The sequence below is a fragment of the Notamacropus eugenii genome, chromosome 2 (assembly GCF_028372415.1).
Source record: "Notamacropus eugenii isolate mMacEug1 chromosome 2, mMacEug1.pri_v2, whole genome shotgun sequence".
NCBI lineage: Eukaryota > Metazoa > Chordata > Mammalia > Diprotodontia > Macropodidae > Notamacropus > Notamacropus eugenii.
The window spans coordinates 460,985,524-461,002,821 of NC_092873.1; the positions used below are offsets into that span (position 1 = coordinate 460,985,524).

At 41.7% G+C, this 17,298-nt stretch overlaps 1 protein-coding gene across 1 annotated transcript in view; it reads left to right on the top strand.

Moving 5' to 3' along the window:
* Positions 1–5,260: 5,260 nt before the first annotated feature.
* The window catches only part of COLGALT2 (collagen beta(1-O)galactosyltransferase 2), a 138,639-nt gene continuing 126,601 nt past the window's right edge, over positions 5,261–17,298 (top strand). Inside the window, exons 1-2 of the mRNA XM_072648410.1 lie at positions 5,261–5,405; positions 5,585–6,117. Of these exons, the coding sequence (XP_072504511.1) occupies positions 5,843–6,117 (275 nt within the window). The 5' untranslated portion in view covers positions 5,261–5,405; positions 5,585–5,842. The remainder of the gene's footprint in view (positions 5,406–5,584; positions 6,118–17,298) is intronic.

Genomic DNA, 17,298 nt, shown 5'->3' on the forward strand with positions numbered 1-17,298 from the left:
ATAAGTACCCTTACAGTTTGTATATGCTACACTGTTTACTCCTAAAGTAAATAACCTTCTGAAACACGTTAGCTGTGAATTTATTTAATGTACTAATAAAATTTACTCCATTGGCTGTTCTTTCCCCAATTTTAGTTTATATTTCTTCTCTCATTTCATAATTTTGTAAATTGCTTTAGAATCAAGTAGGATTAAAGTCAACAAACCTTCAACAAATATTTCTTAAGCATCTACTATATGTGTTGCTGGCCAAAATGACACAGAACTTTAATCCCTGCCACTGGGAAGGCTGCGGTTGGTAAATCATTTGAGCTTGGGCTGCAGTAGTGTCAAAGCCAATCTGGTACAGGAACAAATCCAGAACTAACATGTAAGCCCCTGGGAGAAGGGGGAACCAGGCTGCCTAATGAAGACCAAATCAGCCCATGTCAGAAACAGAGCAGATCAAAGCTTCTATGCTGAGTGTAGTGATATGGAGCATAAGTGGCCCCTTCACTTCTAACCTGAACAAGATAAGGAGACCAAGTCTCAGAATCATCAGCAGGAGCATCATCCCCATCTTCATCAACTTACAAGTTACATACAAGGTATTGTGCTTGGTCCTGGGAGATAGAAAATCATATAGTCCTTGTTTGCAAGAAATTTATAATCTACTGGGAAGGAGATACAACATATATAATGGAAAGGTTAAGCATAGTAATTGGCACCTGAGCAGAGTTTTGAAGGAAGAGAAGGATTGCAAGAAGGAAATATGAGGAAACAGTTCATTCTAGGCATGGGGGTGGGGGTGGTGTGGAGGAAGGATGAGCCAAAAAGATAGCATATTGATTTTAAGGAAGCATCTAATAGTCAAATCTTACTTGGACACAGAATATAGGATACAGAATAATGTGAAATATGATTGAAAAGGTCAGATAATTCAGACTTTGGAGGAATTTAAATGCTACACTAAGAAATTTATATTTTATCCTGTACAAAATGGAAAAAAAATGAATTATGCCATTTCTTGTTTTCTTTTTTAAGAAATCATCCTTCTACTTATCTGAAATGTAAGACGGTCAAGATTAGTCAATAAGCATCTATTAAGTGCCCACTATACGTCAGGCATTGTAATAGGAGTTTGAGATACAAAGAAAGTCAAAAGACAGTCCCTGCACTCAGGAGCTCATAATCTAATGGGAGAGACGTATACAAATAAACCACTACACAGGATAAGGAAATGATCAACTGAAGGAAGCACTAGAATGAAAAGGGACTGGGAAAGGCTTCCTATAGAGGGCAGTATTGGTAAGAACCCCCTCCTCTGGAAGCATATCCTCTAGTTGGTCATTGGAGAAAGAGCTCATTTTAGGTACCAACAGCTAAGATACTGTTTAAAGCGATAGAGATTGGATCTATAATTTTACTGTTTTCTCCACTAATTCTGTATGACACCTCTGCAACTTAACAGACTTAGAGTCCTCTGGATCACTGAGGTTAAGTCAGTAAATAAACATGTATTAAGTGCCGTTTATGCACCAGGCATTAGGCTAAGCTCTGGTGATACAAAGAAAGACAAAAGACATTTTCAACCCTCAAGGAGCTCACAGTCTAAAGGGGGAAGAAGTTGAAAAGAGGAAGGGATGGGATGGCTGCTCTTGGTGCCCTCTTTAAATGGAAGATCTGTGGGGAGTTCTCCATATCCATTCTCTACCCTCTCCAATAAGAGGGAGGAGGGGCCTCAGGAGCAGTGGGCACTGAGGACACATGAGTTTCCTTCTTGAAGTGCTCTTGTAGGATAATGAGATTCAGATGATGAAGTCTAGAAGTAAGTCATGTGGGAATAGATAACAGGACTGCCCTCGGTACCTTCCTTAAATAGAGGATGTAGTCCCTGGGCAGTACCTTATCCAGGCCATAAACTAGTCTGTGTCAGAGGAAAAACCTGAGTCCAGGTTTTCCTGATGTTAAGGCTCAACTTCTATCCACTAGACTTTCTTAATATTTATAGACAACCTAAAAACTGTATTATTTTTTGACATCTCCTGGCCCATTTTTTGTCATTCTGCCATGATCACTGCAGATGTAGGTTTTGTTTCCCATAGGATTGAAAACTTTTACATTTTTCTTTGTCTCATAGAGTGTATGACTCTGAGTCAAGGTGCTTGGAATCTCAGAAGAATCGAAATCAGAAGTCACCCCAATGGCAATGAAAAGACACTTAGGAATATAGAAGTAGTATCAAGCATGTCATCAAAAACACATGTTCAAAAAAGAAGGTGGTTTGGTCATGTGGTAAGAAAAAGGGATAACTGACAGACAGTTTGCATGTCCTATTGGACAATGTCAAAAGAATAGGAGGAAGAATCCCAGCATACTAAGTATATTCCCTTTAGCAAATATATAACAGGACATGGAGAAGTGTAATAATAGAGAATGGGAAGCCATGAGTGGATTTCAATCTGCATCACTGGAAGGAATGACCACCTAGAGACATCTGAGGTCCTTTAGAGGATGAGAGTATTGGAGACAATCAAGAACCACTAAAGATTTCAGTAAGAGTATGTCATAGATAGATCTGCATCTTAAAAAGGTCATTTTGACTGCTTTATGAGGAATGGATTAGAGCAGAGAGAGTTTGGCATTTGAGAGATCATTTAGAAGGCTATTAAATTTTCTCATTGAGTAGTTACGAGTGAAAAGAAGGGGATGATTACAAGAAGTGTCATGAATGCAGAATCAGCATAATGTAGCAACTAATTAGACATTTGCAGATAAGTCCAGGTTTTGAGTCTTGGTGTATAGAGGAAAGTCACTAAGGATAGGTGGGTGTAGGACCTGTTGTGCTGTGGTCCATGGGATCATGAAGAGTTGGACACAACTGAATAACAACAAACAACAACAGATCACAGAATGTTAGAGCTAGAAAATTGTCTTGCCTAATTCCTCCCTTTCACAGATAAGGAAACTGAGACCCCAAGAAGTGAATTGACTTGCCTCACTTATTCAAGAAAATATAAGGACAGTAAAGGAAGCAGGCCAGTCATTTAATGACAGGGAAGGATAAGAGATGGATGATCTCAGTGTTGGCATGGTACCCAAATGATGGTAAGAGACCTGAAAGACCTCCAGAGCATTGGGTAAATCCTTCATGGAGGATTTATGAGTAAATATGGACAAGAACCTCATTGTGGTAAGGAAGCACTGGTAGGCTATGTGATTCGTGTTGGTAGAGGGAGAATTCCCATTGAACGCATAGATTCATAAAAGTATAAAAGTCATATTATACAAGTGTGACTGTAACATTATACTCCAGAGTTTTAGAGCTAGAGGGAACCAAAATACATGGGTTGTGGATTTGTTTCATATACTAAATTATTCATCTTTCACTGGACTGGACCTGTGATTCCATTTGGATAGGGAAATTCCAAGTAAGGAAACTCTGTCAGTGCAGAGTGACACCTTTTCTGCACCTTATGTGGTCTTAGAGAGCTATTTAGACCACTGAGAGGTTAGGTGTTTGCCCAGGATCACATAAGCAGCATATGTCAGAAGCTGGACTTGTATGTTTTCCTGACTTCAGGGACAGCCCTCTATCTAAAAGTTGCCTCTGAAAGAAACTAAGAGATCATGTTATCCAACCTCTGCTTCACTGCTGAGGAGACAGCAGAGACTTATTTAAACGCTCAGGTAGCTAGTAAATGACAGACCCAGGAATAAGCCTAGATCTTTTGGCTTCAAAGTCCAGTGTTCTTTTCATTATGCCTAATTTCTCACCATATATTTAAAAAATAGACTCAGCAAACATTTATTTTAATTTTTTGTCATCCTAAACTTAGCAAGCAAATTTATCAGCAAACATGAGTATTTATATACAAAGAATAAAAAAAAAAGGATTAGGTACATATCTCTGTTATATGTATCTTGTTTTTAAGTAAATTATACATCCATCATGTTATTTCCAAAGAATTATCCAACTTTGCTGTTTCCCTCCCAACTTCCTTCTATTCTATGCACTGTTTATGAATGCTTCCTTGAAGTTCTTCTAAGTTTTTGCATAACTATTATTATGGAGGTATGATGATATGTATAAAATTATGTAACTATTGCATAATATGCAAATCATTCACCTATGTGGGTCTCAGTTTCCTTATGTGTAAAAAAGGAAGGAGTTGTACAAGATAATTCTTCTAATTCTAACATTCTATGATCTATCTTATAGTAATACATCCACCATCCCCATAACTCAGCAAATATTAGTAAAGATTTACTAGGAATAAAGCAAATAAAGACAGAGGAACATATATTTTGCTCTTATCTTTGATAATGTACCATAACAGATAGGGAAGCTCATTTTCAAGAATGAGTGATAGACTGTACTAAAGCATGACATACTAGGTCTTCATTTTATTAGAGCTGAACTAGATGATCATAAAGGTTAATTCCAGCTCTATGATTTTTTGATTCTACTGATTACACAGACAATCTCATAGAGAGCTGGCTTTGGAGTGAAGAAGCTCTGCCTTTAGATCCTTCCTCTGACATACACCGTTATCATGGACAAGTACTTTAGCTCCTAAGTGCCCCCTCCCAGAAAATTTTCTAAGCTTCAGATGGGTTGTTCTTCTGCATTGGTAGAAGGAATCTTATCTCCAGTTTCTAAGCCATCAGTGAAATCATAAAACTAGAGGGCCTCCTCCTCGACAACAACTGGTCCCCCTGAACTCCAGCTTCCCTTGAGAAAATAGTCAATCCGCAAGCATTCATGAAATTGCTGCCATGTGACAAGCACTGGACTAGGCTCTGGGGGACAAAAAGACAAAGATGAAATAGTTCCCGCTCTCGAGAACCTTACTTTGGGGCAGGAGGAAGGGGAAGAGAAAACAAATACAGAAATAAAAATAAACACGTATACAAAAGAAAACAAAGTAACTGGGAGGACACTAGCAGCTGGGTAAGGTGTGTCAGCTTCTACGTGTAACATCGTGTAGAAGGTACCATAAAACTGAAGAAGATTGTAAGAGAAATGGGAAATGTTTCGTGTAGAGATTTTTTTTTAAAAAAGCTCCTATGGTTTTGAAAAGATGGAGTGGCTCCTCCCCACTTCTGAAACTTTCCTTCGGATGTTAAATGGTGTCAAGTGAGAAGACGTTCATATTCTCATTCAGAATAGAGAGGTATAAAGAGACCTGGAACAGACTGTGCTTTAGCTAGTCGGGGAGAACAAAAAGTCATTCTTGGGGAAGGGTGTGTGAGTGAGTGTGTGTGTATGTGCGCGCGTGCGTGTGTACACACCGGTGTCTAATGGCACAGACAACCACACCTCTGAGCTCTCGGACACCTCTGAGAGAAAACCACATACCTCAGCCGCACACACCGAGCCCAACGGGAACTTTCCGCAGGACCGGGGACAAACAAGCAAACAGGCACGTTTGTTTGAGGCTGTCTCGGCTGACCAGGGGCTCGGGCAGGTTATGGAGTTTGTACATTTCCTAAGCCGCAGGCAGCTGAGCAGGGACTAGAGGGAGGGTAGGGTGGGTGGGAGAGCACTATAAAGCTAGTGTCAAGTTTGTGTGTGAGCCCAGATCGATCTCTCCCCTTGCAGCCTTCTCTGCGGTGAGACCGAACGGTGGCGGTGACGGTGTCAGCCGAAGGGGCAGCAACCACAGAAGGAGCAGTAGCAGCAGCAGCAGCTCCGGCTCCGCAGCAGAACCGCACCCCCCACTCCTTCATCCCCACCCCCTCGCTCCCTGCCCAACCTCGCTCCGTCTCGTCTGGCTGCTCTGCTCTCCTCGCTCGGCTCAGACTGCGGGGAATCCTCGCTCCGTGCTAGCCTCGCCAGAGGACTTGTCGGGCGCATAACATGGCTGAGCGCCCCGCCACCCTTCGCGCCTGGCCTCGGCTGCTGGTCTTACTCTCTTTGGCTTCGCTCTGGAGCTGCCTGAGAGCGCGCTTCGCAGCTGAGGCAGACCCCAAAGACCCGGAGGCAGCGGAGGAGATGGTAGTTTTCCCAGAGTCGCCCTTGCAGAAACCCACGGTGTTCGTAACCATCCTGGCCCGCAACGCTGCACACACGCTGCCCCATTTCTTGGGCTGCCTGGAGAGACTGGACTATCCCAAGGACAGGATGGCCATCTGGTGAGTCTGGGAGAGGAAGACACCTCTGGGCACTGTCCCCCTCGGCGTCCTCGGGAAGTAGGGAGAGCCGCCCACCCGTGCGTGCCAGTCTCAGACTGGTGCGCACCGGAGCCGAAGGGCAGGGGAACTGGATTTGTCTCCCCATGGGTGGGGAGGGGAGATGGGAGATCTTACGGTTACCAAGGTGAAAATGAAGGAGGGAGAGAGAGAGGCACACTGAGAGAGCCTAGAGGAGCGGGGGCCTGCAGGGGAAAGGGAACAACGTGGTGCTTCCAAAGCTCACACACCCCTCAGACTTCCCGGGCCAGGGAAGGCAAACGGCTGGGGTGGCCGAGCTCCTGACAGGCGACCACGGAGCGGGGGGGAGAGAGAAAAGGGAAAAGGTGAAAGCTTGATTTCAGACTTGCGGGGCTCGATGTAGGGGCTGCGCCATCCTTTTGGAAACCTCAGCAACCTCTCGGCACACTCGCACCAGCCCAGCCTTGAGGATACCTGCTTCCCCAGAGCCCTTCCTTCTCCTGAACCCTGACACTGATTGACTGGCAGCTGGGAAGTTGGCTCTTCATGTGGCTGGCTTACTATGTTCCGTCCGTCCCGTACCTCTTTGCCTCTTCTCCATTCCACTCACTTCCAAACGTTTGCTTCTGGTACGGTCTCCTTCTAGTCCCTTGTTCCCCCCCACCCCTACCCCAGTCTATGCTTCAGTGCCTGCCCAGCTCTCAGGGAGCTGGAGAGATTTGTGTTCTCAGCTTTTCGCACGATTCCAGGCACGTAGTAAGCGCTTAATAAATGTTTGTTGATGGATCTATTACCGCTGAGGACTAAGTGAGCGAGGCGTTTCTCCCTCATCCACCTGAGAGGCTTTATTTTCTCCTTCTTCCTCCTACTAATTAACAGCTTCATTTTGTGAATTCCCCAGCCTCAGATAAGCACCCTAAACAGGACAGACATCCCATGGCAAGGCTATTTGTATCCTAAAGGAGACGCCCTCTGGAAGGTAAACAGTTCTTCTGTTTATTTACCACAAGGAAGGAACTTTGAGTTCCACTGGAGCGCTCCACAAGTCACTAGTGCTTTGGGGAGACATAGGGGTGGCTGAGTAGCTGTCTAAAAAGCCACTTCCCAGCACTGATTTCTTTAGGTAGAGGAATGGGGCGGGCTGACCTGCCAAGCAGCCCCATGAATGTGGGGACCGATGAATAATGACCAAGGTGAACTGATTTGTCAGGTGTTTTTGCCTACAAGTGGAGACAGAAAACTGGTAACCCTTTCCCAGTTTCTGTCGGTTGTTGTTACCAAGAGGTTACAAATCCTAAACAAGACAAGCAGCAAAACCAGGTTGTGGGGGAGAGGAGGTGGAGGGGGGGAGAAGAAGCCATCAGCCTTAACTGGTTTAACTTGATGGCAGAGGTAGGGAGGAGAGAAAGCAAACAGAATTAATACAGTACAGTACTGTACATGACTGGAACTGTGGAAAAAGTATGTATGAAGCGTGTGTATGTGTGTGTGTGTTTTAAATCACAGGCAAAAATTTTGTAAAAACTTATCAGTACCAAAGAAACATTGTTTCTCTAGCAGTAGTTGGTTATTGTTTTAAAGAAAAGCCCACAGAGATTTCTGTATAAAATGTTTGGCTTTCAGAGACATTACTGTACTTAGGAGACAATGAGTGGTCAACAAAGCAGGTGATTTTAGTATGAATGGGTGTCACATAAGAATTAATGCCTGTGGGTAATCAGAGCTAAAAATCTACAGTGAAGTTATGTAAGTATGCTAAAAAAATGGATGAAGCAGTGATGCTGAAAGACCACTGGATAGACAGTCAAGAGATTTGTGTTCAAGTACCAGTTTTTCTGCTAACTAGTTGAATGACCGCCTGCAAGTCTCCTAGCAACATCAAGTCTTAATTTCTCTATCTGTAAAATGAGAGGGTTGGACTAGATCAGGGGTAGGGAAACTGCAACCTTGAGGTCACATGTGGCCTTCAAGTGCAGCCCTGTGACTGAATCCTAGGTCCTCAAGTATGGCCCTTTGAAGAGTTTGGATTCATTCAAAGGGTGACACTTGAGGACCTAGAGAGCCATGTGTGGCCACCTCTGGACTAGATTATCGCTTTTGTCTTTTCCCAGGCTAAAATTTTATGGGTTTCATTCTGTGCATTCATAGGAAAAAATGTACTTTCAAGCTCTAGATCTATACTGCTATGAAATGGTTAGTTAGGTGGTTAGGGATTCTGGCAGCTTATGACCTAGTGTCTCAATCAGAAATGGACTCCTACTCTTTGTATATACAGAATCCTTTGGCTTTGGAGTCAGACCACTTGGGTTTAAATCCTGCCTCTTCATGTAACCTCTCTTTGCTTCAGTAAATGAGGGAGTTGGACTCTGAGTTCTCTCCAGCTCTGTGATCCTTTGGATATGTGTTCTTTCAGGTTTTATTTTATATTTCACCGGTATCTGAAGACTAAGATCAAATGCTTAAGGATCTTTGAAGTCATAGGAGACCTCTGCCCTAGGCACTGAGAACCCCACTCTGGGAAGCATTGGTTCTTCTCAGTCATTTCTGACTCTCTGTGACTCCATTTGGAGTTTTCTTGGCAAAAGTAAGGGAGTGGTTTGCCATTTCCTTCTCCAGTTTATTTTACAGATGAGGCAACTGAAGCAAACATGGTTAAGTGACTTGCCCAGGGTCATGCAGCTAGTAAGAGTCTGAGGCCAGATTTGAACTAAAAAAGATGACTCTTCCTGACTCCAGGCCTGGAATTCTCTCCACTTTTCCACCTAGCTGTCCTCATTATTAGTACTGATATAGAAATTAAAGCCATTTACTGAGTAGTCTGTGCTGTGAAGCTGCTGCTGCTGCTTTAGGAACAGAGGTAATATGATGTAGTAGATAGAGCGCTAGGCTTGGAATGAGGGAAACCCAGGTTCAAATCCTCTCTCTGACAATTTTCTAAAGCTAGACAGAGCAATGGGCTTAGGCAATTCTTCAGGACTTAATTTAATACTGGTAGACAGGTTTTAGGATCTGCCTTGGCAGAAGAATCTCCCACAATGGAAGTTCCTCACACTTCCAAATTCCTGCTAATATTCTGGTATGAGCCTATTACTCCTAGGAAAGAGGGTACTACAATAGCAGGGAAAGACGTAAGCTCACCTTTGAGTTCACTCTAGCAAATCACATAAGCTCCCTAAAGCTCAGTTTTTATCATCTATAAAATGGTGATAAGAATACTTTCACCACCTGCTTCACAGTTGTTTTGGTTTTTTTTTAACAGGAAAGCACTTTGCAAAAATGAACTCTATAATCATAACTCTTTACAATTTCCAAAGTGTTTTCATGTCTGCCATTTGGTGTTCTCACAACGTACAACCCTGTGATGTAGGCATGACAGATTTTTCAAAGAATCGCTGTTTTAGAAGGGAAGGAAGGAAAGGAAAATTTACTAAGCACCTATATTTTCTATTCGATTCTCACAGCAACCCTGGGAGACAGGTACTTTTATTATCACCCATATTTTTTACACGTGAGGAAACTGAAGCAGACATTGATTGCCCCACAGATAGTAAATATCTGAGAACAAATTTAAATTTAGTTCTTCCCGATTTCAGGCCTAGGGTTCTATCCACTATGTCACCTAGGGAGAGGGATCTTAGGGGTCAACTCTCTCATTTTATAGGTGAACGCATTGAGGCCCAGGGATGAGTCTTATCCTTTTAAACTCATCCCAGTTTTCTGATTTTTTATTCATTAGTTTCTTTGGCTCTCTTCCACTAGACCTTGGTGGAATGCCTGAAAGGGGGGCTTTTCTGTGTAATTTAAATGAGAGTCTGCTCAAATCATTGTGTTCTGACTTCCCTGGGACTTTTTTTTTCACCTGAAATTCCTCGCCAGTCTGTGCTGAGCTACTGAAAGTGGATTTTAAGTAGTCTCAAAATCTATTAACATTGGGAAACTGAGTTCAGTTGTCCCAATCAATACGGTTTTAGTTTGTTTGTTTGTTTTTTTATTAGATGGCGAAATGGATGGAGTGCTGGACTTGGAGTTAGGCAGACCTACTTCAAATCTAGCCTCAGATATTTAGTAGCTATATGGTTTTAGGCAAGTTGCTTAACTTCAGTCTGTCTTAGTGTTCTCATTTATAAAATGGGGATAATAATAGCTCCTACCTACCTCAGTTGTTGTGAGAATCAAATGAGATAATAACTGTACGGGGATTTGCAAAGCTTAAAGCACCATAGAAATGCGCATAGTTATTATTTGTGCCAGTCCACAGTTACTTCGTCGGGACCACAAAAGGGGTACCTTTTTATAATGTAGTTTTCCCATGTCTAAATGTCCTCCCTAAAATCTTCCTTCCGCTATTCCTTACCTGCAGATCCCTGTGTCCCACAAATGGAAAATAAGTAGAGATGCTTCCTACTTTGGTTAAAACCTATATTATCTTTTAGGCTAAAATAGTTGATTAAATGGACATTTTGTGTCTGAGGAAACATTATTCCGTTAGATCCTCAGTTTTAATGACTGGGGTGAGGGGGAAGCAGATTGACCCTTGGGTGTATTCTGTTCATTTCCATAATGTTATTTAGGCACTGCCTTAGCTCTGGAAGGCCTCCTTTGGTTTCCATTGCCAACAAATGATGGAGAGTGGAGCCAAGTTCCATGAGGATATGAAAAAGGAGGAGGGAGAGGGGAAAGCCCTTGGACCAAAATGCACATTACAGTTTGTACTTTTGCAAATTTCTTGGAGAGCTTTTTGCTTCTTGTGGTATAGCTGAAGACAGGATACTCTGCACGGTTTACCCTAGTAGCTATATGGCTCTGGGTGTATAATTACAGTATAATATGGTCATTTCATTTGAGGAGAGGTTTTTTTTGACGTAATATCCCAAAATGAGATTTCTTTCTATTTGTCTTTTTTTTTCTTGGAAAAGACTTTTTCAAATGAGCTCTTCATAAAGTGAGTTTCTTTTGTATGAGTGCTAACATTAACCAGTTTCAGAATTTTTGTAAAGTCCTATTACTTCGGAGTAACAATTCTGTTCTTTCATACCATTAGTACAATATTCTTTGATGATTGTAGGTCTGTCTCCAACTTTCCAGTTCTGTGGGGTGAAATGGGATTGTTGGCAATTGTTTCACTACATTCATATAGGCAGGTTTACAGAATCCCTCAAACCGTTATGAACCATAAAATTCAGCTACATTGACATTACTTTTCATTTACAGAGTATGGTCATTAGGTGTGATCCATAACCCTGTGGAATGATGTCAGATTGTAACTGATGGGTCTGGTGTATTTCACCTTTCTCCATAGTAATCTTCCATTTCTTTGTTCCTCACGTTTCCTCTCTACCCCAACAAGATTCCTTTACTCTTATCTTTTCCATACCCTCATTTCCTTTCCTTTTTTCTCCCCCTATTTCTCTATTGGAGGAAAATTCTTTGAATGTGTTGATAAAGCCTTCTATTTTTACTCTCCTCACCACCAAAACATTGCAATGAATTGCACATTGTAATATTACAAATGGAAGCATATCACTACTCAGCATATGCGAAAAGAATAGATCAGTTGTAGGAAAGTAGGAGTACAATGCGTCTTTTGAAAATTTCATTGATAATGCTTTGGTTTTGACACTATAGAGTCTTCCCAACATATACAAAAGCAAACCCCTAACAAAGTACATCCCCCCACCTCCATCAATTACAGAAGAGCAGTGACGATTGATAACACATCTCCCTGTCACCTTTGTAATTTATCTCATTAATTAAAAGGATGCATGCTACCTTTGTATCGCCCTATTTTAGGCAATTGGCTAAACGAATTGGCTAGACAGGTATTCAGAGACTTGTACTACTGCTCCACTCAAGATTAGGGTTTTTTAGTTTCTGGGGTTAAAATAGGTGCCTTAACTATTTAAAATAAGAGGCCTCTGGACCTCACCACTTTTCACTTTATTAGTACTACCCAATTATTTACTTAACCTGTTGAAATCAATTAGCTTCTATGAAAGGTAATTTACAGAAAGGGCATCTAGGTGGCCCAATGGATAGTGAGCTGGACATGAAATCAGGAAGATTCATCTTCCTGAGTTCAAATCCAACCTCAGACACTTACTAGTTGTATCACCCTGTGGAAGTCACTTAACCCTGTTTGCCTCAGTTTCCTGATCTGTAAAATGAATTGGAGAAGGAAATGGCAAACCACTCCAGTATCTTTGTCAAGAAAACCTCGGATGGGGTCATGAAGAGTCAGTCACAAGTGAAACGACTGAAAAACAGCAACAATTTCCTGAAAAGGTGTAACAAGAACAGTTTATATAAAACAGTACCCATCTGCAACCAGGGGCATACTGTCTTTTTACACCCACGAGGTCCCTGGGAAGACTGGGCTCAAACTTAAAATGTTACTGAGGTACACATGTAGAGAACATATGTGACAATGTGGTACCTCCCAGCTCCTGGCCCTGAAAATCCTATTCTCCCTTTGTAGATTCCCCCAGGAAGTTCCCACGGCAGATAGCTTTCCTCTGGGTTCTGAGGACTGGTGCCTTCCTACTTGGTGATTCAATCTGGCCCAAGAGATCATGATCCTGAAAACCAGTACCACTATCTTCCAATGACTGCCGTTCTACATGTCACTGAAGATACTTCCTCTGTTGTTATCCATGACTGCTCAGGTGCCTCTGATTGTTAGTAAGACCTCTGATGGTTTGGATGGCACTTCAGAGTTTCTTGGGCTTTCACAGTCACCTTCTGGATAATTCCATCTCAGGGTACTCATTTACCTGACTAAGAAAAAATAAACACAAAAGAAACAAAGCTACCATGTGCTCACAAGACATTGGTGGCAAAGCTAGGGCTGGAGCTAGAGAAACCGTTCTTTTCCCTACCTGGCAACTCAGAGAAATTCTGCCTCACTGCTCAAAAGGAAGGAAAAAGAGACCAAATGATTGGCAGGTGATCCCTTTTCTGAACTCCCTTTGAAATTATGAAATCCCTTTTATGAACTCAGTTCTAGCTCAGTCTTTCCTGAGTTAGCAGTTCTTCTTGCCCCACATCAAGTCAGTGAATTTTTCACTGTCACACTAGCCGTGGCAATCCCTTAGTCACTTAGGCCCAGAAACCAACTCCCCAAAGTTCCAGGTGCAGGACTGGAATGAGACAAGGAACATCTTCACACACTTTATATGCAGCTCCTCATGAAGGGCAAAATTGAGCCTGCGGGAGTGACTAGGCCTTCATTGGCCAGACCTCCGATTACATTTTTAATAGACTGGTACCTGCCTTGTCCTTTTTATTTGCTCTGAGTTTTGTTATTTGTTCGGGAATAGTAAGTGCCCTTATTTACATCATAAGTAATGTACATCAGTCCAACAATAAACATTTATTAAACACCTACTGTGTGCCAGGCACTACGCTAAAAATCCAGATTCAAAAAGATGTAAAAGCTTTCCTTGACCTCAAGGACCTTGTGATCTAATGAGGAGGATAACATGAAAAGTACACAGTTCTCCTGACTCTGTGCTTTACTCTGTTCTACTTCATTTGAGTATTTCTGTGTTTCTCCGAATTCTTTATAGTCATTTTTTCCTTAGGGTATAGTAAAAGTTTATTACATTCATACGCCACAGTTTATTCAACCATTCTCTGCCTCATCCAATTTTTGGTTACATTGTTTGATTCTAGCTTTTTTTGCCATTATTAATATTATTTTATGTATTTGTTATATTCTATATATTTTATTTTGTTATATTTATTAATTATTAATTACTAGTGTTGCTCACGCTGAATGAATATTTGTGTATCTTACTGTCAGTAGTATCTTTGAGGTATAACTCCATCAGTGGTACCATTGGGCTAAAAAACAATCTAGTCACTTTCCTTACATAGTTCCAAATTGTTTTCCAGAATGGTTAGACCAGATTATAACTAATAGGGAGTTGGTGTTTTCCCACAGTCCTTTCATATCCTGTGTGTGTGTGTGTGTGTGTGTGTGTGTGTGTGTGTGTGTGTGTTATCGAGACAACACTAGGGTCTATTTTAGTGAAGTAAGTAATGCTGGGTCTCCTTCACCTTGTCCTAACCATTTTTGTGGTGCTTATTGGAGGATTGTGAACAGAAACCCGTGAGTTCCTTGCTGGGAACACATTTGTATAGCAGAGTAAAGAAATGTCAACAGTTATTAGCATCCAACAATCAAGGCAGACTATTTGGGCAGACTGTGGCAGCAGTGTTTGGGGTCAGTGTTGGTGCAGAGTATATCAGTTCTTTTGTGCTTACTAATTACTAATCTTAGATTTTCCCCCTAATTAGACTCCTTCAAATTCTTTGAGAAAACCCTAAACCTTCCACTAATTCTGAAAACAGTTGTTCCCTAGTTTGGAAACTTCAGTGCTGGATAGTAGGAAGATTACTGACCTCTTGAGTCAGGGGACCAGGAATTGGCTACCTTGGTAACTGTGGACAAATTACTTCACCTCTCAAAGCCTCACTGTTTTGTCTGTAAAATGGGTACAATGGTATTGTTTTGTTAAGAAAAGCATTCTATAAACCTAAAAGCAGTATTTAAATGGGAACTCTTCCTTGAGTGAGAAAACTTAAATCAAGCATTTATTAAATTCCAATGATATGCCTGATAATCAATAAGCGTTTATCAAGCACGTACTAATCCAATTCAACAAACATTTGTTGTTGTGGTTCAGTCGCGTCCCACTCTTTGTGACCCCATTTAGGGTTTTCTTGGCAAAGCTACTGGAAGGGTTTGCCATTTCCTTCTCCAGCTCATTTTATAGAGGAGTAAACTGAGGCAAACAAGGTTAAGTGACTTGCCCAGGGTCACCCAGCTAGTAAGTGTCTGAGGTCAGACTTGAATCCAGATCTTTCTGACCCCAGGTCTGGCACTCTATCCACTATGCCACAAGAATTGAGTTCATAAAAGGGATTTCATAATTTCAAAGGGAGTTCAGAAAAGGGATCACCTGCCAATCATTTGGTCTCTTTTTTCTTCCTTTTGAGGAGTGAGGCAGAATTTCTCTGAGTTGCTCAATAGACATTTATCAAGTGCCTACTATGTGCCAGGCACTGGGGATACAATTAATAAAATGAGAGACGGCTCTCAAGGATCTCATAGTCAAATGCCAGATACTGTGTTAAGTAAAGACACAAATGTCACCCATCCTTATAAATTACTTAGAAGGTAAAAAAGTTTGTTTAGTTCTATTATTGTAGTTTCCCAGATATGGTAACAGATACTGGGTGATTTAGTGATATTTCTTCATGAATCAGTGTTTGAACCAGAACAAAAGTAGACTTCTGATTTTGAACCCTATGTACTATTTAGATGGATTAACTGGTGATAAATGTGCCTTGTGGGCCTTTAAACATTATTTAACATACCTGAGACGTGTCTGTTGTTTCAAAGAGGACTTATTGTTTCAAAGTTGTTTCAGAGTTTGACTTATATGACTTCAAATCATATTTCCCATGTGGCTTGCTTCTTTATGACCTTAGGCATAGATATGTGTGCTCCGGACTGTTCTTCCTGGTTGGGCATCTCTATTAAACAATGTGAGCTTTGTGATCAGAAGGCAAGCAGGTCATCCATTGGCTTTTGCAGTCATGTCCATATGGACACGTGGGTAATAGCAACATGTCAGCATTAGCTCCAAGTGTAAAGGGAGATATAGTAGAACCCTATTGTAAGGCTGGTTTCTACATGCGTTTCGATGAATTGCAGGTTGAATGATATCCCTCCAAACATAACAGAATCTATATATAGTTCCTGGTACACAGAACTTAATAAATGCATGTTGGCCAAATGATCCCTAACGTAAAATACTTAGCTCCTAACCCCAGTTTTCTAAGAGGGGTTCCCTGCGTACATTTGTCATACCTTCCTTCCATGAGGCAGTTAGCAAATTTGTGTTTATTTGTACAGGATACCCAGGTGGCAAAGTAGATAGAGCAACTGGCCTGGAGGCAGGAAGACATCTTCCTGGCCTCAGATACTAGTTGTGTGACCTGGGCAAGTCACTTCACCCTGTTTGCCTCAGTTTCCTCATCTGTAAAATGAGCTGGAGAAGGAAATGGCAAATCACTCCAGTATCTTTGCTGAGAAAACCCCAAATGGAGTCATAAAGATTCAGACATCACTAAACAACAATTCAATTGTATGGCTGTACTTTCACTGGGACTTTTGTTCATTGGTTTAACTGCCTTCACTGGGATTTTTTTCCTTTGGAAAAACCACTTTGAAACACAATTTGTCATTTTGCCGAAGCCATTCATAGTGACTTGTTAAATGTAAATTGAAAAAGTCATATCATTTTAGTATTTGGTAATAGGAGAGATCTTAGAGAACATCTGATTCATCCCTTTCATTTTACAAAGGAGGAAACTGAAGCTTGAGGGGTTGAATGATGTTCCCACTGTCACACAGAGACTAGCAGGAGCAGTAGTTCCAAGATGCAAATCCAGGTTTTCTGACATCAAGTCCAGGTTTGTTTCCATGACCCCACATCTGGTCTATTAGTGATAGACATTATCAGCTTTTTCATGGACTTGACCCACAACAAATACAGGGCCCTCTTATTGGCTGCAGATCTATGACCAAGGTCTACGCCCCATTTTTATCCTTCTTCTGGTCGGGGTTTTTGTGCCTCCATGTTTATTTCAGTTGAAGACATGTATCTGCAGCAACTAATATGTCATTGGCTGCTACTCAGACAAGCAGCCAGCCTTCAAGTGGTAAGAGCTTTTAAGGACTACCAGGACAGGCTAGTAGCCAGCCAATGACGTAGTGATGGATGGCTCAAGATCACATTACTGCCCCCTAAGCTACCCAGTATCCTGCTAGGGAAGTTGTCTCAAACTTTAAAAAGGTGAAAAACAAATCTCCTCAGCTTAAATAAGAATCAATAGGCCACGCTGAATGTAAACAGAGTGACTATAAGTCACACTCTGGAATTGCCACTGTTCAGAACCTGGGAAGCCTCAGGCTTTGTGGTTTTGGCCTTAGCTGAGTCCCTTGTGTGAATCATAGCTGCAGACTGGGCTGGGTGAGAGGGTGGGATGTTTATTTTCTTCTACGTGCTATATGGTGATCTCTTATAAGCTTGAAGTAATAGCTTTGTCACTTACTTTGCCAGTGTGGAATTGAGGGCTCTGAATGCTTTCCCA